Genomic DNA, 20922 nt, shown 5'->3' with positions numbered 1-20922 from the left:
ACTGAGATTCCCCGGCTCAATTGCCTCAGGGTCGGCACACTCACGTCCCGAAATTTGCGGGCAGGAAGCTCTCACACCCAGAAATAGTTCACAACAGTATTACTGTACTTCCCGGACTACACTTTATTTAGGTTTTCAAACTACATATACCGTCAAGGCACCATTCACCGTGGATCTAAGAGGATTCGGGGCAAATAAGGGCTGTCATTTGACACCAGTCTCATAAACATTGTTGGTGCCGCTTTTAATTGCCTTCATTATAGGTTAAAATTAAAGCAATACCCACAGAAGTAGAAAATTTTTCACAAAATTTGGTGATATAGTACAATTAGTAAAGGGTAGTAGGGTCGCCTAATTCCGTGGTAGGTCACCATTCACCGTGGTAGTAGGGACCCATTCACCGTGTATGAGAAATTTTATTCTACTTTGTTTAAAAATGATCAAAACAACCCAGCCAAGGGAATTTTCTTCATTTAAATTCATTTCAAGTAATAACTTGCAAGATTTTATTAGAAAAACGAATGTTTAAATTTTCGATTTTTTCTAGATATATGGGACAATATGGGGCACGGTGAATGGAGACCATTGATTTTTAGGGTACCCATTTACCGTGCCTTTTTGTTTCAATTAAAAAGTACGAGTAATCTTACTTTCTTGTTAAACTTACTTCGGTAATGCAAAATACATACCTGATATGTGAATTTAATTGCTTCTTGGTGGAATAAAAACGTTACTACATTTAGTTTATCGCTTAAATCACCTTAGCGCAGTTTTCGATTTTTCACAATGAATGCAGTGAACGAGCAGAAACCCGCTTCATGTAAACACAGTTTAGTGTCAAAATGATACTTTTAAATGTTTTTAATGAGCGTTTTGACATGGTAACAATACATTAGTGTTGTATTGGTGCAATTGAAGGGAAATTGTCATATCATTCAATCATAATATGGAAATAATGAAAAAATATTCGAAGGCACACGGTGAATGGAGCCCCCACGGTGAATGGCGCCTTGACGGTATTTTAGGTTCCTGGCACTTCCCCCTTTATAATCCCACTTTCTTATAGTTAACCTGACCTTATTTCGTGTCGGGGGCCGCTTGGAGTGCGGCGCATAAACTCTCGTTTAGCTTCTTGGTGTTGGCGAACGCGATGGAGACGCATGGTACTTTTCACCGCTCCCAGCGATGGTTATATCCTGCGATTTATGGGTGCTTTGGATCTCCTACGCGTCACGGTCCTGCCGATATGGTGACGGTTAAGTATGTCGGTATTCGCCCATAACGGACACGCAGACGGCTCGACGTGGATGACTCAGCCTTCTTGTTCCAAATGACGGCGGGGTTCTGCCGTCCACTTCGTGCACGCTTTGTCCACTCTACCAGCTTTCTCTAACAACTTTTTTCCATTATCACTTCAACGTCTCGGACTTTTCCGGCTTCAAACTCTTATCGTTGTATCTGTCCAAATACCAACTGTCGTAGTTGATTAACTCTTGGTAAGTATCTGATCATGGACTTTTCAACGGCCTCGAGGTTCATGCATGACCTCGACCCTTGGTCATTGCCCTCTCCTACCGTTTAATTCAATACCCCCCCCACTACTTTACGCCACCCTCTATGGCCACCCAGTGAATGGTAATCAGCCCCTCTGATGGTGGGTTTCTAAACTACGGTGTATAGCTGACTATAGTTTGCGGGGTGGTGAAGTCTAGCCTTGTCCTTTATATAATATACTAACCAATCGAGAGCTTTTTAGCTGGATGGTAAACTAACCACGACTACTACCTGCCATTCAACAATAGGAGGCAATCAGTGAAGTACTAGATTGAAAGTAGTGAGCTGGATTTTTGAATGGTGAGATGTTCAATTCTCCATTTCTGCAATGAAATGGTTCAAACAGCGTAGGTATTATGATTTCTTGACTAATTTGATGCTGTTTGAGCAAAAGTTTGAGTAACTGTGTTGTTGAAGTTGCATGAAATAAATAATACAACAACAAAGTTACCCAAACTTTTGCTCAAACAGCATCAAATTAGCTAAGAAATCATATAACCCACGCTGTTTGCACCAATTCATTGCAAAAATGGAGAATTGAACATCTCACCATACAAAAATCCAGCTCACTACTTTCAATCTAGTACTTCACTGATTGCCTCCTATTCAACATTTTACGTAACACAAATCACGAAGTTCCCGATAACGCTCACGACACAAAACAACCAACACTGACACATATGCAGCTGTGCGAAATTTGTGAATTTGTAAGTTAGACATGTAAGTTTAGACAGGGTCAACAAAGGGGCAGCAGGGATTATAATCCCGGGGCATGACGAATCCCCCGCTTGCGAGTCAGCCGCGTAGTCACCGGCTAAGAATAGGACTAACTAACCTGAATTCAAAGTGTCAATCGACCCGTGCCGAGGAATGAGTGATTGAGGGGATGAAAAAGATGCTGGATCATTAACGTTGCCTGTGAAGTACCTAGGCCCCCCACCATATTTCGTCCCTTAGCGCGTTAATGCAGGGCTCTGGCGTGGTGCACCTCTTTTCCCGTGCTACTCAAGAGATTAAGCATGAAAAGTTCAAACAAAAATTAAAATCGAGTAGGTAGTGGTAGTGGCGAGGCTAACCCCTTCGCAATAAGTGGGTTGGCGAGGTCTCCGTTATGGAGAAACATGGAAGTAGGAGCAGGAAGCTGCACACGCAAGGAAGTAGGAGATGCGGCGCGTAGGGCCATAAGGCACAAGGATGCACGAGTCCACCCATTTTTCCGATATGTACCGGAAAATCTGTGAACAACAGGTATCCAGCGAGTGGTCCACAAGGTGGCCGGCCTTCAAGAAAGCCGTAGTGAACAGATCACAGTGCAGTTAACGCTGCTGAATCTGAACTACTGTGACGCAGCTCAGCAACTGCTTTGCTAGGCGGATATCGCCATCACAGCGGACCCATACCAAGTACCCGCCGGCAACGGCATTAGGGCCGCGGATGGGTTCGGAAAAATGGCGTCGATATGAACGACGGGTAAATACCTCGTCCAACGTCCAACAGTTGATCTTAACTGCCATCAAGGGCTTCGTGGTCGTCCAAGTTAAAGTGAAGACATGACGAAGCCACGCCTAGAATTCAAGAGCACAAATCTAAAGACACAAACGTAGGTTTGCGCTGAAAAGTTGATCGACTGGTGGCCACCAGCGGTGGATCAACGTTCCAGCGCAAACCGACAATTGGTTCTTCAGGTTTGTGCTCTTGAAAATTCTAGGTGTGGCTTCGTCATATCTTATTTATTATCATTTATTACATATTATTTATTATTAGGGTAGCGAATCACTTGGGCTGCGGCCGGTATTTTGGGCACTCTTTGCTATAACTCAGTCAATGCCAAATCAATTGACTTGAAATTTTATACACGGCTAGATACTATACGTATCTCATCGCGTTCCAAAAATTGTGTCAATTGGTTGAGAATTGGCTGATTTACAGCAGAAAAGTGCCCAAAATAGGACCTCTGTCGAGATGGTTCCACTTCCCTATATCATATGCTTCATGGTCTTCTTCTGTAGCCCCCGCCGCGGTGGTCGTTCGAGCAGTTTTTGCAGATTCTGGACTGTATGTACTGACAGGGTGAAGGCCGGTGGTAACAACAGGTGGCTCTTGAGGTGACTTCAATGCCTGGGCCGTGGAATAGGGAAGCGTTTTACGAACCTGCGGGGCCAAATCCTGCTAGGGACACTGGCCATGCTAGGTGTCGATCTGGTGAATGTCGGTACCAAAAGTACCTTTAGTTGGAGCGGAGCGGAATTGATTATTAATGTTACCTTTTGTAGTCCTGGCCTAACAAGTATGTAGTTCGAACTGGAGAGTAGACGGCTACACTCACAACGATCACCTGGTGGCGGTTTGCTACAGTATCGACTACAACAACAGCATTCAACGAGTTGAAAAGAAACGACTAGGCCAAGGGGGTCTCCAGTTAGCCTAGTGGTAAGGCTTTGGATCGCCAATCCGGAAACGGCGGGTTCGATTCCCATTCCGGTAGGGGAAATTTTCTCGACTCCCTGGGCATAGCGTATAATTGTCCTTGCCTAACAATATGCAAATTCATGAAATGACAGGTAAAGAAAGCCCTTCAATTAATAACTGTGGAAGTGCTTAAAGAACACTAAGTTGAAGAGCGCGGTAGGCCAAGTTCCAGTTGGAACGCAGAGCCAGAAAGAAGAAGAAGGAGGTCAAGGCTGTGGTAGTGATTATGAACAACTGAAAGTCGGAGTTTAAGCTTCTGGCTACACACTTAAAACTGATTCTCGAGCTCGGCAGAAATATTTGCTGGTTCATAACGGCAATTCAAAATTTTGCTGACATTTCGGCAAACAAAATGTTTTTGCCGAGATTTTTCAAAATTTTTTACCGAAATAACAGCAAACTGCTTGAAAAATTGTAAAAGTAACAGCATTTTTGGCTGATTCTGGCAGTGATCACGGATTTTGCCGAAATCAGTAAACGAGATTACCGAGATATCAGCAATCAAGTCATCCTTTGCTGAGTTTTAGTAATACAACTGTCATTTTTGCAGCCGCCATGTTTCGGCAAAAAAAAAACAAATCAGTGGTGGTGTGTGGTGCTGAAGGCACATGAAGTGCACACTTAAAACTGATTCTCGAGCTCGGCAGAAAAATATGCCGATTTCCAACGGCAACTCAAGATTTTGCTGATATGTCAGCAAACAAAACGTGTTTGCCGAGATTGCCTAGATGATTTTACTGAACAATCAGCAAATAGCTCAAAAACTGCGAAAACTGACAGCATTTTTTGCTGAGCCCGTCGGTAAACACAAATTTTACCGAAATCAGCAAACGAGATTGCCGAGATCTCAGCAATAATTTCCTTTGACGAATTTCGGTAATACAACTGTCACTTTTACAGCATCTACGCCGTAGTGAAAAAAAAAAACAACTCAACTAATTAGTGCTACTTGGTGCTGTGCTGAGGAAATCTGGAATTACGCTGAGCGCTAAATAAATGTAAGTATGAATGTAAAATCGACCGAGGCATCGTTACTAGTTATGTTTCGATTTAAGTGATTATAGGATTGGACCGCATAAAACTTCAACCCGCAACCGCAATTGAGGAGGTGTTCGACAAATTTGCCGGCCGGGAGGAGAAAACGAATGGAAATTTCTGACATTGAATTCATTATATGGAAACAGGACGAATATACACAAGTGATTAATATACGTAGTGATTAGAATTTTTATTGTGTTTCAAGCGAGCGAAATTTCTCATTTTATTTCCAAATTTTTCATTTCATTTCAAATTAAAAACAAAACAAAATGCCGAGATTCAGCAAGTCCAATTTGTTTTGGTAATTATTTTGCTGAGCAATTGGCAAATATATTTGCTGAAATATCGGCAAACCTATCGGTGGCTGTCATTTTTATGATTGCCGTAATCTCGGCAAATCGTATTTTTGCTGAGATGATTGCCGAGCACTCGGCGGTGCCAATCTCGGCAATCTGTTTGCCGAGAATCGGCGAAAAAAACTAAGTGTGTGCATTTTTTAAACAAAGTCCAAATGTGTAAGAAATAAAGACACTCTGTAAGTAAACTATTGCTAATTTGCTTCATATTCAATTTATTCTAGAATCGCAGTAACGCCTATGTGTAGCTGTTCGTCAAGGAGCCGTCTTTGAGGAGTAACCAATCTCGAAATGAAAGGAGGAACCCTGAGATGAATGATTGTTTGCGGCAACAAATTCTATATTTTTAATAATTTTATGGACCAATACATGTTCGAGAATACAATTTCTTTATTGTGGTTTCATACGGAATAAGACTAGGCTAAGAACTCAGAATTTTATTTTTATTTATTTTTTTATTCATTTCAAAAGAAAACAAAAAATAAGCCGAGATTCAGCAAATCCATTTATGCTGGCAAATGATTTTGCCGAGCTTCAGCAAATGTATTTGCTGAGAATCTCGGTAAAATATCACTAGCTGTCAATTTTGTGATTGCCGAAGTTTGCCGAGCAGTCGGCGGTGCCAATCTCGGCAATTGGTTTGCTGAGATTCGGCGAAAAAAACTTAGTGTGTAGTGTTGCCTCGTTCATAAGGTATGGGGCACGGCGCTAAGTACCGAAAACTACCGTGGTAAGCTGGAAAGTACTTATAGGCTATTGTGCCTCAAGGTTGCGAGTGCGTACCGTACTATGTCACACGATGCGCTCTGCGTCATCACTGGTATGGTGCCTATCGGTATCCTTATTGGGGAGGACATAGAGTGCTTTGAGGCTCAAGAGTCATACGCACACACTAAGTTTTTTTCGCCGAATCTCGGCAAACAGATTGCCGAGATTGGCACCGCCGAGTGCTCGGCAACCATCTCAGCAAAAATAAGATTTGCTGAGATTTCGGCAATCACAAAATTGACAGCTTTTAATATTTTTGCCGAAATCTAAGCAAATAAATTTGCTGAATCTCGGCATTTTATTATGTTTTTGTTTTGGAATGCAAGAAAAAAGTTAAAAATGAAATAAAAATTTCGCACCCGCATGGAAACACAATGGGAAGTAATTACTACGTATATGTATTTATTTACATTCATCCATATAATTATACCGAAAAAATAGTGAATGTGATACCGAACAATTTCATCAATGTTATCACTTCTAGTCTGGCAAAGTTGAACAGCTCCTCCTCGATCGCGGCTGTGGATTGGAGTTTCAAGTTTGTGTGGCCGCCATTCTGTAATCATATGAATTTGAATATAATTAGCTAGAATTTGAATACTTACAGAAGGATTATGTTTTTATACTTACTCTTATTTAGTACTCAGCAATATCCGGGATCTCTTCAACACAATGTATCACTGATTTGTTTTGTTATTTTTCCCTGCGACGTTTCGGCTGCAAAAGTGACGTTTGTATTTTAACAAAGGATGACATATGAATACTGAGATCTCGGTAATCTCGTTTGCTGATTTCGGCAAAATCTGTGTTTACCGATGGATTCAGCAAAAAATGCTGTCAGTTTCCAGAGTTTTCAAACAAATTGCTGATATTTCGGTAAATTATTTCGGGCAATCTCGGTAAAAACGTTATGTTTGCTGAGATATCAGCAAAATCTTGAGTTGCCGTTTGAAATCAGCATTTTTTTCTGCCGAGCTCGAGAATCAGTTTTAAGTGTGCAGGACTGCCAGGTTGGCCTCCATGGTCAAATGGCAGCATGCGTAGGAAAGTTCCATTTGGACCCCAGGCATCTTTGGAGTAATGGCAAACAAGTTTAGTAGAACATATTAGTCCTGTTCAACGACGCAGGTTGAACTTGCTCGAAGTTGCTGCATCTTGCTCTTACCCATTTGTCATCAAGCGGGTAAGAGCGGGATGCAGCAATTTCGAGCAAGTTCAACCTGCGTCGTTGAACAGGACTATTGACTTTATTTTTACAATACCTTTAAGCTAGACCTAGTTCTATTTATTATTAAAGCTAAAATAAATTTGATTTCATGACATACTTCGATGTTTATTCCATGTCAAAGTTGAACCGGGCGATTTTGTATACCTGGGGTCCAAATTGATTTTTCTATATCTTTTTATTCTGTTGTTTTAGAATATTTATGTCTTCGTCAAATTTGTTCTGTAGGTCAAGCGCCATCTGGCGATGAATTGATTAATTCGAAAGTTGTCCAGTAGATGGCGCTATTTGGCATTGAAAATTTAGTAAAACAATGTCTTAAAACGAAATTATCGGAAGTTCTAGAGCTTGTAGAAGCGTCACGTCTTCGGGAAAGTTGCTTAGTAAGTCGAGCGCTTACAGATAATGAACCAATTGATTTGAAATTCCACCACTAGGTGGTGCTAGTGTGCATATAAATTTTGTATCGAAATGTTTTTTGAAAGTTTGTTCAATTGCGTCACCCGTAAATATCAACCGAAATCGCTCATTTTTGTGCAGCTAACTTATTTCGACTAGTAGATCACTTTCCACTTAGGAAATTATATATCGGATGGATTTTTTTGAAATTAGCCCCACCCCTATTGCTGCAGGCTACGCAGCTAACCTTGAGGGTGCGGTGCACTAGTCTCTCTCTGAAGCAAAGTCTTCTTGGTGGTTCCGAAGAGACGAAGGATTTGACTACCATGGGAATGTTGTTAAATGGGTCGAGGAAAGTCCTGGATTCTATTTTGGTTGTAGGAGACGGTCCCTTACGCCACACTGCCAAGACCTCCCTGTTTAGGTATCTGTTGAGTAGATTATCCCCCTATGGCGTAGAAGAAAAAAAGGGGTGTGCACCTACATATCATATACACATTGATAATTACAATTTTTCAATGTATTACAAGTGGTACACATGGTTATAATGTTAACTTTTAGCATCAAATTGCACTGTCCCTCCAATACACACGTTCTTAGAATCTAAAGTTTACAAAAAAATAAAGCATCAGATCATCTGGCCATCTTCTGCAATAGTTTGGAATGCAAAGATTATATGTGCCGAAGTAACAGAAATGATTTGACGTTAGACTCTCTCGTAATCACTTACTTATTTCGTGTGTGCGCATAATTTAACACACGCACAAACGCACAAACGCATTTAACGCACAATTAACAGTGTGATTTTATTTTGAAAGAAACAATATATGTAAGTGAGCACCATGTGTACCACTTGTAATACATTGTAAATTTGTAATTATCAATGTGTATGTGATAGAATATACCTCCAGCGAGCTTCAGCACTAGCAGATGGAGGTGATCATTGCGATACACAAACGTGAGAGTGTTTTATTTAAGTTTTATCAAATAATCCTTCGTTATCTTGACAACATGTGCATTTCATTGCATTAGTCAATCAAAACTCTTAAAAATTATCCAAAAAAGTACATCCCTGTATGTTTGCAAGCTGAATTATTGTTATATTGTAGATTAATAGCATTCATTTTTGCTTACAGATTCTGTAGTTTATGAAAAATAAAGCCGTCCCATATCACTCTATAATTGATAAACTCATGTCGAAATACATTTCATATGTCGAAAACATCACAATAGCCTACACCAAGAAGCAAAACGTGCAAAAATTTTGGCGACATTTTGAATTTTCATAATTAATTGCTAAGTGGATTTTTTTCTCTGTCATACCCAATTTTTAGGCAAGCCTCGTTGGATAAATGTACGACTTGTGCTGAAAAAAATCAACTTTTTGCAGCTTGTTACATAAATAACTACAGTGATCGGCACAAAAAAAGATCCACCATATAGTGTTTTTAGTTTCTAATGAAAAATACATGCAAACATGATAAAATATATCTTTCAATGAATGCACAACATACATTTTACATTGTTTTCGTGATCTATGTTGAAAAATATTTGATTTTTGAGCAATAAAGTAATTTCTGATAAGATTGGGAAAATTGCTTAAAAATTGGGTATGACAGAAAAAAGAGCCGCTTAGCAATTAATTCTGAAACTTCAAAATTTTACCAATTTTCGATATATAAAATTCATTTTACATGAGTTTTATCAATTTTAGGGTGATATGGGTGAGTTTATTTTTCATAATTAATATAATAGGTAAAATTTTCCCTAAACTCCAGAAACAATCTGTAAGCAAGAATTAGCGCTTTTAATCTCCTATACAACAGAATAGAATATACCTCCGGCAAGCTTTAGTACAAGTAGATGGAGGTGATCATTGCGATACACAAACGTGAGAGTGTTTTGAGTTATCAAATAATCATTAATATTCTCACAACATATGCATTTCTTTGCATTAGTCCAACAAAACTCATTAAAAATATTTAAAAAAAGTACATTCATGTATGTCTGCAAGCTGAATTATTGTTCAATTGTAGTTCATTTTTCCATTCTTCCTTACAGATAGCTTCTGTTGTTTAGGGAAAATTTTACTTATTATATTAACCATGAAAAATAAACCTGCCCCAAATCACCCTAAAATTGATAAAATTTATGTCAAAATAAATATGATAAATAAAAGTGATACTTTTCACTACACTGAAATAAATTTTGTTGTGGAAAGTACCGATTCTATAGTAAAATAGAATCAATTTCCAGTTAATTCCACTAAAACACTGTCAACTTAACTAGCAGTGCTGTTAACATTACCAAAAATAATCTTAATTTAACAAATGAGCATTGTATTTTTAACAATACTGTGTTGTAAAATGCATGTCCTGGAAAAATTAACAATGTTTTGTTGTTGAGACGACCATGCTTCTAGTTGAATTTATTACAATGCATTGTAATTTCAAGCATATTTCAGTTATCTTAACAGATTTTGTTGTCGGTTGAGAATCATAGGTACGGTTAGTAATTTTACTATGGAATCGGTAGTTTCCACAACAAAATTTATTTCAGTGTACTCAAAAAATTCGACACTGATTCTTCATTAGGCCCTAACTGACATTTTCGATTTCTATTCATCGATCCTCTCTTTGTGTTATTACGGAAAGTGTACTAAATTTTTCAAAGATTTTTTGGTTCGCGAAGACGACGGCTACATCTTGCTCTAGAAACAAAAAGAATAATGATTTTGTTTGTTTTGATCAAGTTATTAGCGAAAGAGAGAGTCGACGAAGAGAAATCGATCAAGTCAGTTAGGCCCTTAAGTAAAATCATTGTCGAATTGAAGAAAAGTAGGCCGTTATATGGTTATTATCGCGAGTGAAAAGTAGGGGGAAAAGCAACGCAATGGTCCACTGCACGAATTTATGCTGGCCTGCTTACTCTTACCGAAAATTTGACGTTTAAGAGGTGCCGACACAGCTCAAACGTCAAATTTTCTGTAAGAGTAAGCAGGCCAGCAAAAATTCGTGCAGTGGACCATTGCAAGAAGGTATATTTTATCATGTTTAAATGTAGTTTTCCTTAGAAACAGTAACCACTATATGGTGGATCTTTTTTTGCACCGGTCACTGTTACAAATCATATTTTTCTCTCTCACGAGCCCATTTAAAATAAATTTGATATTTTTCTCGCCTCATTTCACAGCTCAATGTGCCACGAAAAGTTTATGCATTACATGAATACACTTTTTTGAAAACAATTGGAGTTATAGTGCAAAACGTAGGCACTTTGAAAAACAACATGGGACTGACATGCGATAAGGGGCAGTGTAATACATTCTCACTTTCAATATGATGTTCTATGATCTAGGTTCAATTTAGTATTTTTTTTATAAGTTCCAACCTATGTATCCATTCTTCTCATAAAAAAACAACCCGCCGAAAAATAAATTATCCTATCGTAAAAAAAACTGCACAGAATCTCTCTGAAATGCATTGTCACAAAATAAATCCAACACTAATCTTGTGTTGATTCCATACTGTCTGATGGAATGTGTTTTTGACTGGCCGATACAAGCAACCGCACCACCTTGACACAGTCATTGCAATTTTTTTTTCATTTAAAATGGGAGTGCACTCCAGTATAGGTAATAATTGATCACACGGAAATGGGGCCTCATTATTGGGACCCGTTGAATTCCCTTATCGACGCGACTCGTCAACACCTACAAGCTTCGATAAGCACCCTTGTCTTGTGTAGAGTATTTGTCATCACCGGGTGATAGCGATACACTGATTGGGCAGTTGATTGCACCTGTATCGTAATTGATTTCTTCGTTGTAGAAAATTCAATCAAATTTCACGTTTTCTTCAAACGATCCATCACCTTCTTTCGGCTATGTACTTACGAGTTCCTCCTTCATATCCATATTTCTGTTGCAAAACGCGTATCCTCTTCTGTAGTACTTTTTTTGAACACAGGTCACTTCACTTTGTTCGCGTCGTTGAACAACTGTGCCATATCACAAAACTGGCCTTATCCCCCAGAAAATCCACTGAATTCCTTTTGAATGAATCACTCCCACCTGTTCACAAGGAAAGTTTTCACTTGAAAGCTAAAAAGGGTCCCGGTGCCAAAAGAAGAACGTCTCACTAGGTTGCAATTACGGAGAAAACTGAAGCTCCTTTCAAACCGAAGCACCGGTGCCCACCACATCAACCCATCCGATAACGGGCTTCGATATCAGAATCAGACATGCTTATCAATTCGATTGGGGGTTATCTTTGCGTGGACGGTGATAACAACGCACGACCGCGGGGTAGGAACAGGTGGAACCGAACGACTTCAAATATTGTTCAATGCTTTTTGAGAGCATACGTTCGGTGAGCTTCTGCAAAGATTATGCCTATAGAACACTTTCGATATCGCTTCCGATATATAAAAATAAAGATCAATGAAATTGAACGAAATTGTAATAGGGGTTTTGAACACGTTACATATTATCTACTGAATGTCAATACTTTTTAAAGAGATGTAGATGAAATTCTTACAAGTTCATTGGCGTATGGTATTCCAGCAAACATATCTTGTAGATTTCTACAGCAAGTTTTACCAGGGATTATTCAAAGATTTTCTTTGGAAGTTCAACTGATTTTTTTTTTTCAAGCTTCATAAGGGGTATTCGCTAAGCAGATCAAATAACTGCGTAAGCTATTGCCCGTTGTGAATATTTATAGATTCCGACGCAAATAAATGATTAGGCTCATTTTCAGCGTAGGTGCGTTAAATGTTGGGCTGCAAAACGGTGAGTCGATAAGGAGAGCGTCCAACATAGTTCTGGTCCTCACAAGTTCGTACCTCCTCATGCTTGCACGGGTCAAGCGATGACAAAGACCGCCAGCTAAGAGTTGTGTGCTTAGCTGGTAATGCAGCCTGGGCACTGTTGCCCTTCTGACTTCAGCTAGATTGAGGAGGTACGATTCGAGCGTCTGTTCACCAAGGAGGTGCGGCTCAAACAGCGTCTGTTCTGGCATCCAGCGGCTGAGTAAGAAACGCTGCACCACGCCCAGCTAGATCCAAGGTGGTAGCCCCATCAGCGTGGTCGTCTCAGTGTTGGTTGGGACGTTAAACAGAACTGGCACGATGGCCCTCCGGCGAGATAGGAGTGTTGGCGTAGGCCCAATAAGCCACCCATAAAAATCCCCATTGCGAATAACATAGGAGAAAGTACAGAAAGTACGACTCGATACAATCGGCATAGACCCACGCGACGAAATAAGGACTACGATTGGAAACTTGGAACATGGAATTGCAAGTCACTTGGTTTCGCAGGATGTGACAGGATAATTTACGACGAACTACATCCCCACAACTTCGACATCGTGGCGTTGCAGGAACTTTGTTGGACTGGACAGAAAGTGTGGAAAAGCGGGCATCGAGCGGCTACCCTCCATGAAAGCTGTGGCACCACCAATGAACTGAGAACAGGACTACACTATAGGGCAAGATGCGGCAACGCGTGATCGGGTGGCAGCCGACATTGGCGTAAATAGGGGGTGGCCAGGGGGGCCTGGCCCCCTCCAGAATAATCCATTTCGGAAAAAAAATCACGCAATTCAGGCGAAAAGTATCTTTTCAGTATAAAAAATCTATATCGACATGGCCTTGGCCCCCCCTAGAGCTATGACGTAGTTACGCCAATGGCAGCCGATCAACGCAAGGATGTGCATGTTGAGAGTTAAGGGCCGCTTCTTAAACTACAGCATCATCAACGCCCACTGCCCACACGAAGGAAGACCTGATGACGAGAAAGAAGCGTTCTCGCGCAGTTAGAGCAAACATACGATGGTTGCTCGCCGCGTGACGTGAAAATCGAAGTCGGCGACATGAACGCGTAGGTAGGAAGGGAGGAAATGTACAGGTAATCGGGCGAAACAGCCTGCACGCCGTATCGAATGATAACGGCCAGCAATGCGTGAACTTTGCAGCCTCCCGTGGTATGGTAGTCCGAAGCACCTTCTTCCCCCGCAAAGATATCCACAAAGCCACCTGGAGATCACCAGACCATCAAACAAAAAACCAAATCGACCACGTTCTAATCGACGGTAAATTCTTCTCGGATAAAACCAACGTCCGCACATACCGCAGTGCGAATATAGATTCGGATCACTACTTAGTCGCTGTATGCATGCGCTCAAAACTTTCGACAGTTATCACCATGCGTCGAAGTCGAACACCGCGGCTCAACATCAAGTAACTTCGTAATGTAGAAGTGGCTCAAGACTACGCGCAGCAGTTAGCTGTGGCCCTACCAACGGAAGAGCAGCTTGGCGCAGCAACACTTGAAGATGACTGGAGGGACATCCGATCCGCCATAGGTAGTACCTCGGTACAGCACTTGGCTTCGCGACTCCGAATCACAGAAACGACTGGTACGACGGCGAATGTGAACAGTTGAAAAACGAGAAGAATGCAGCATGGGCGAGAATGCTCCAACACCGTACGAGACCGAATGAGGCACGTTACAAACAGGCGCGGAACAGGCAGAACTCAGTCTTCCGGATGAAGAAGCGCCAGCAGGAAGAACGAGATCGCGAAGCGATGGAAGAGCTGTACCGCGCTAAGGACACACGAAAGCTCTACGAGAAGCTGAACCGCTCGCGCAGAGGCTTCGTGCCACAAGCCGACATGTGCCGAGATAATCACGGGAATATTCTCACGAGCGAGCGTGAGGTGGTCGAGAGGTGGCGGCAGCATTACGATGAGCACCTCAATGGCGACGTTGCAAGTACCGAAGGTGGCGTGGTAACAGATCTAGGAGTATGTGCACAGGACGAAAGACTTCCGGCCCCTGACCTCCAAGAGATTGAGGAGGAGGTTGGCCGGTTGAAAAACAACAAAGCCGCTGGGGCAGATCAACTACCAAGCGAGCTTCTAAAATACGGTGGAGAAGCACTGGTGAGAGCACTACACTGGGTCATACCAAGATTTGGGGGGAGGAAGTGTGTCCCATCTACAAAAAGGGCGACAAGTTGGATTGCGGGAACTATCGCGCGATCACACTACTGAGCGCTGCCTACAAGGTACTCTCCCAAATTTTATGCCGCCGTCTATCACCGATTGCAAGAGAGTTCGTGGGGCAATACAACGGATCAGATGTTCGCCATCCGCCAGGTGTTGCAGAAATGCCGCGAATACAACGTGCCCACACATCACTTGTTCATCGATTTCAAATCGACGTATGATACAATCGATCGAGAACAGCTATGGCAGATTATGCACGAATACGGATTCCCGGATAAACTGATACGATTGATCAAGGCGACGATGGATCGAGTGATGTGCGTAGTTCGAGTATCAGGGACACTCTCGAGTCCCTTCGAATCTCGCAGAGGGTTACGGCAAGGTGATGGTCTTTCGTGCTTGCTGTTCATCATTGCGTTAGAGGGTGTAATAAGGAGAGCGGGGATTAACACGAGTGGTACGATTTTTACGAAGTCCGTTCAGCTGCTTGGTTTCGCTGATGATATTGATATTATAGCTCGTGAATTTGAGACGATGGCGGAAACGTACATCCGACTAAAAAGTGAAGCCAGGCGAATCGGATTAGTCATTAATGTGTCGAAGACAAAATACATTATGCCAAAGGGCTCCAGGGAGGAATCACCGCGCCCGCCACCCCGAATTTATATCGACGGTGATGAAATCGAGGAGGTTGAAGAATTCGTGTACTTGGGCTCACTGGTGACCGCCGACAACGACACCAGCAGAGAAATTCAGAGGCGCATTGTGGCAGGAAATCGTGCTTACTTTGGACTCCGCAGAACTCTACGATCGGATAAAGTTCGCCGTAACACGAAGTTAATAATCTACAAAACGTTGATTAGACCGGTCGTCCTCTATGGGCATGAAACATGGACCCTACGTGCAGAGGACCAACGCGCCCTTGGAGTTTTCGAACGGAAGGTGTACCATCTACGGCGGAGTGCAGATGGAAGACGGAACTTGGAGAAGGCGAATGAACCACGAGCTGCATCAGCTGCTGAGAGAACCAACCATCGTCCATACCGCGAAAATCTGGAGGCTATGGTGGGCGGGTCACGTCATCAGGATGTCGGATAGTAACCCGACTAAAATGGTTCTCGAGAGTCATCCAACCGGTACAAGAAGACGTGGAGCGCAGCGAGCTAGGTGGGTCGACCAAGTGGAGGACGATCTGCGGAGTGCGGACCCTACGCAGAGTGCGGAACTAGAGACCATGGACCGAGTAGAGTGGAGACGGCTACTATGTACAGCAGAGGCCACCCCGGCCTTAACCTGATTGGCAATTTTTGCGTGACGTAATTTATGGACGCTCCCATACTTTACAGGAAAAATATAGAAACGGAGCCAAAGCTACTTTTAGTATTGAATACAGCGTGTGCCAATGATAGGAACCCTGTACCAGTTATGGTTATATTTTTAAACTTCGGTTCCTTTTCGAACTATTTGCATGCATTCCTTATGGGGTTAGCCATAACTGGTACACTATAGCGATAAAGGGGGCAAGGAAGCCGTAATTTTAAGGAAAATTATTTATTTCTACCATGATTTGAGAAAAATGTGGAGTTTAAATGAGTGCGACTTTCTTTTGTGAACGTGATCTGTTGTTCACAAAATTTTTCTTGTTGATTTACATCGTTAAAGGGTGAAAATTAACTATGGCGAATAATTGGTACTATAGCCATAATTGGTACATTTACCCTACAGTGGTTTTTCGGTTTTATCACGGTCAAAAAAAATTTTACCGTGATATAAACGAAACCGTGAATTTAGCGAAACGAGAAATAAACGTAAATTTTTTATCCAAAATCGTTCAGCTGCAAAATATATAAGTCGTAGCTTATATATTTAAACTGTTTTGGTGGACTGGACAATGCTGTATTGATTTTATATTGATTTCGGAATGTTTTAAAACAAGTGTGATAAAAACGAAATGAAAATGGTGATATAATCGAACAGAAAACCGTGAATTTGGGCGAGTAGTGATTAAAACGACTAGTGATAAAACCGAAACGCCACTGTACTACGATTAATACTACAACATAAGCTAAGTAAAGTTCTGGTCATGTTACGGTCGCCATGTGGTGTTTTCACCAATGATAACCACTTTCTATCGAAGTAGATACCATAGAATGATTATTATCATTTCGTTGAAAACTTGACCTGAGGGTCATTCATTAAGTACGTCACGGTCCTAGGGACAGGGAGGGTTTGTGGAAGTGTGACAATCAATGTATTAGGTATGGGAAAAACCCGTACGAAGGGGGGAGGGGGGTCGAAATTTCCCAATTTTAGTGTGACGTATTTAATAGATGTTCCCCTCCCCAATGCTCTCAAAGTATTTGCCTACGACGCGCATACAGGAAAAAAGTCAGCCATAAAGATGCACCCATTCATCAGTTAATACATAAACTTGATCATCCTAAACAACTGTGCAGAATTTGGAGTCGAATGACTGCGTCTTCGCATTCCGCATTGCGATTAAAGCCTGGAACACATAGCGTCCGTTCCGTCGAGGTTTGCGTTTTTTTGACAGTTTTCTCATGGGAAATGTGTCAAACTACTGTCACGCACACGCAAACGTATGCATTGTGTGGGGCACTTAAGGCTTTTCACGGCATCATCAGCATCGGCAGCCATTTTGGATATGTGGCTCGAAATTGCAAAGTGATAATTCTCTGCCACCAAAGCAAATATTCGTATGAAAAAGTATTAACCTATTTGCTCACTCGCAGTGATTACGATGATACTTTTTCTGCTGGATTGCTGCAGAATTGACAGTTTTTTATCACTTCAAAAACGCGAGGCAAAAAATCAAAAGCAAAAAGTCAATGATTCGTTTGAAAGCTTAGTGATGCATCATGACAATGTGTATGTTAGTATGGAAAAACTTACTGAGTTCCCTCGCAAGCGGCATTCAGGATGGTGATGCTACAAAGAAGTAGCCACCAGCGAAAACTGATAGCTCGAGCTCGTCCGTCGCACGAATTTCGCGTGCCGTCGTATGTGTGGTCTTTTATACTGCCCATGATCGCATATCAGTCCCATCTTTGCTGGGTTTCCTATTCATATGGGACGATTATGCGATCATAGGCAGTATAGTTCGCGCGTAAATGGTATTCTGGAAGATGGTGCTAGACGAAGAAGCCACTAGTGAAAAACGGATATTTGGATATCGCTGAGAGAATGCAAAGTCAAAGCGTCGCACTGGCAAAAGCTGTGGGGAACCACCACTGGAAAGATAGATGCAAGTAAATTGGTGAGCTCGTTTTATGCTATTGATCTATTTTGAAAATGTATGAAGTGTTATTTAAGTTAATACAATGAAGTACTTTAATATTCTTATTATATCAAATGATAGAATCATCTTATACTGCGAAAAGTGTTTGGTTTTTTTTTTTCTAAACAAATTTTCAATCCGTTACTTCAAGTAACAGCATTAACTTATGATGTCGAGTTCCTATGTAAAGTTGGTTTCATTTTTCATTGGTTCACAAAGGCGTTATTTTCGTAATTATTAGAATGATTCGCCATCTTCTGCGTCGGCATTTGTTATATATTACACGCAAAAACGGCAACGCTCAAAAATGTGTTCGGCCTGCACATTTTTAGTAAACATCCATGCCGCACATGACTGTGTTGGAAACACACATTTTTTTAACATTGCTCGTACGCTCACATGAGCATGTATTTTGCAATAATTTCGACATGGCAACCTCACTGAGTTTATAAACCACCTTCAAATACCGAAAAATATTGATATTTTGCAAAAATGTGAGCGTACGAGCAATTTAAAAAAAATGTGTGTTTCCAACACAGTCCCTGTGCGGCATGGGCGCTACTCAAAAATGAGAGCTTTTATTTTAGAGAGTAGTCGAAATTAAGATTAGTGTTCTTCGAATAGAGGTTGCATGCATCGCATCACAAGTCATTTCCCCCTCCCCACTAATAAAAACTCCTTCCCGTGACAGTCGTGGAGAATATGAGGTGATCTCGACCTTAGTAGCAACGAACATCATGCTAATATCACAAACGAATTCGTCTGTGCTAATATTCCTTCCCTTTCTAGATGACCGTAAGGACTTGGCCTACGCCGTTATTGGCTCAATAAAGTTTGGAATTCTCGAAGGTGCACATTGCGTACGGTAAGCCCCTCCCACGCTCCGTTTGTTGGTTCCCTGTGCAGTTTCGGTTGTTCTGATCAAACAGGGAGTAGCAACTACGAATTGTACGGTCGGTCATCTATGCTCATGCTCAATTAAGTATGAAAAAACTTACTTTTTCGTAATTTTCTCATAAAGGTCTTAATTTTTTCTTAATGTCGGCTAAACAGCTTTTAGTTTTTACCCAGCACTGGGTTGTTTTCTCTCTGCTTTTAATAGCAGAAAGATAAGCACCGCCACATCAGATGCGGCTCCATGGAAGAAGCCAAGTTTGAGTTAACTGGACTTGTCGCGATCAACATCAACAAGAGAGGGATTGCGACGAAAGAACTTAAGCTTCGGTTGATTTGTAGTTCCGTGTGGAAGTCAGATCCTTAATCACGGAGAACAGAAATTCATGTTTAGTTTCAAAACTGTGTTGTGTAAGACATTAAACGGCGTAAGCAACATAAGAGTACCTAATTCTCGCTGAGACCGGTCCACTATTTACACCTTGTCTTCAAAAATATTTTGGTTGGTGATTTACAGAAAGTCCTCGCCAAAAAAGGCTCATAAAAAAAATTAAGGATTTTTTATACAAAATAGCGTTACGGATAATAAATGGACGCTGCCTTAAATGAAAATCCAAATTACCAGTGGTGACGATTGGATGACGTACAACAGGGGATAGACAAAATGATCGGAACAGGCAAAATTTTCACCTCTCCAAAATTTTCAAAGAAGCTGTAACTTTTCGAAAAATGCATCAAATACATATTCTCAAATTTTTACTGTAAGTTGATCATTTAGTTGTGTATTGGTGGTCCAATTTTGGAAAAGATCGGGCTATTCTGCACGAAGTTATAAAGATTCTAAGAAAAAGGTATATTTATCCGATAGCGGACTTTGAGCTGTTATATCTCCGGATTCAATGAACCGAATGAAATGAAATTTTGACCAATTAGGACTTACATAATGAGCTATGAAAAACTTTTGACCTAACTTAAAATTTTTAACACGAAAGAAAATTATAACGTTAGATTATTTTTCTAATAAAACACCAAATTATCCAAAACTTCAACATCGTTTCAAAATTCAAGATGCAAATTATAGTTCATTTAAATTCCCTCTTAATGAGTTATATATTAATGTGTTTTGAAGGAAAGTAACAACATAGCCGACAATAAATGGAGAAAGTAATGGAATGCATATTAAAAATAGATCAATTTACTTAGCCAGATCTTTTCCAAATTTGGACCACTGATACACAACTAGTTGATGAACTTACAGTAAAAATTTGAGAATATTCGATGCACTTTTCGAAAAGTTACAGCTAGTTGAACATTTTTTGAAAAGAGAAAATGTTGCCTGTCCCGATCATTTTGTCTATCCCCTGTATGTTCGCTGTGCTCAAAATATACGTTTTGGTAAAATCTCCGTGATCTCGAGTTGTTGTTGTTTGTTTATTAACCTTCCAGGACGCGCGCCATCAAGCAACCGAAACTGCACCGCGCTCGCGCTGTATATGAAAAGCGAGGTTTTTTGGTAGTGTTGTACTTTTTACAACAGCGCGCGCGCTGAAGGGTTAACAGAGATTTTAACCTTTTATGGGTCATTCATCCCGTGTGATCTCGAGTGTTTGTATGTATTTCCAGACGCATATTCCAAGGTGGTGTCTTAATTCGATATTTTTCTGTTGGGAAGATTTGCGAATAGCGATTTGCTAGGGGATCTTATAAGACATCGCAATAGCCCTAGGATTACCGTCAAAATATCAGAATGACTGAAGAAGCTTTTGATTTTTTAACAAGGAAAAAACTAAACCTAGGCTTTATAGAGAAACATTTCTTTCAAGAGACGAACCAGCCAAGGGCTGAAAGTCTCTCTAATAAAGACAAATCAATCAATCAACATTTCTTTCTAGATATCAAACTTTCAAAAC

At 40.9% G+C, this 20922-nt stretch overlaps 1 protein-coding gene across 2 annotated transcripts in view; it reads right to left on the bottom strand.

The window, feature by feature from the left end:
- The window catches only part of LOC109419943 (unconventional myosin-VIIa), a 37810-nt gene extending 25830 nt beyond the window's left edge, over positions 1-11980 (bottom strand). Inside the window, exon 1 of one of the 2 annotated variants that reach the window (XM_029853089.2) lies at positions 11705-11980. In XM_029853089.2, the coding sequence (XP_029708949.2) occupies positions 11705-11725 (21 nt within the window). In that variant the 5' untranslated portion in view covers positions 11726-11980. The remainder of the gene's footprint in view (positions 1-11704) is intronic. The other variant, XM_029853088.2, reaches the window with a different exon arrangement.
- Between the last annotated feature and the right edge of the window lie 8942 nt (positions 11981-20922).

Source organism: Aedes albopictus, chromosome 2, assembly GCF_035046485.1.
Source record: "Aedes albopictus strain Foshan chromosome 2, AalbF5, whole genome shotgun sequence".
Lineage (NCBI taxonomy): Eukaryota > Metazoa > Arthropoda > Insecta > Diptera > Culicidae > Aedes > Aedes albopictus.
Note: the sequence above shows the minus strand (reverse complement) of the source record. Positions and strands in the feature narration are given on the sequence as shown.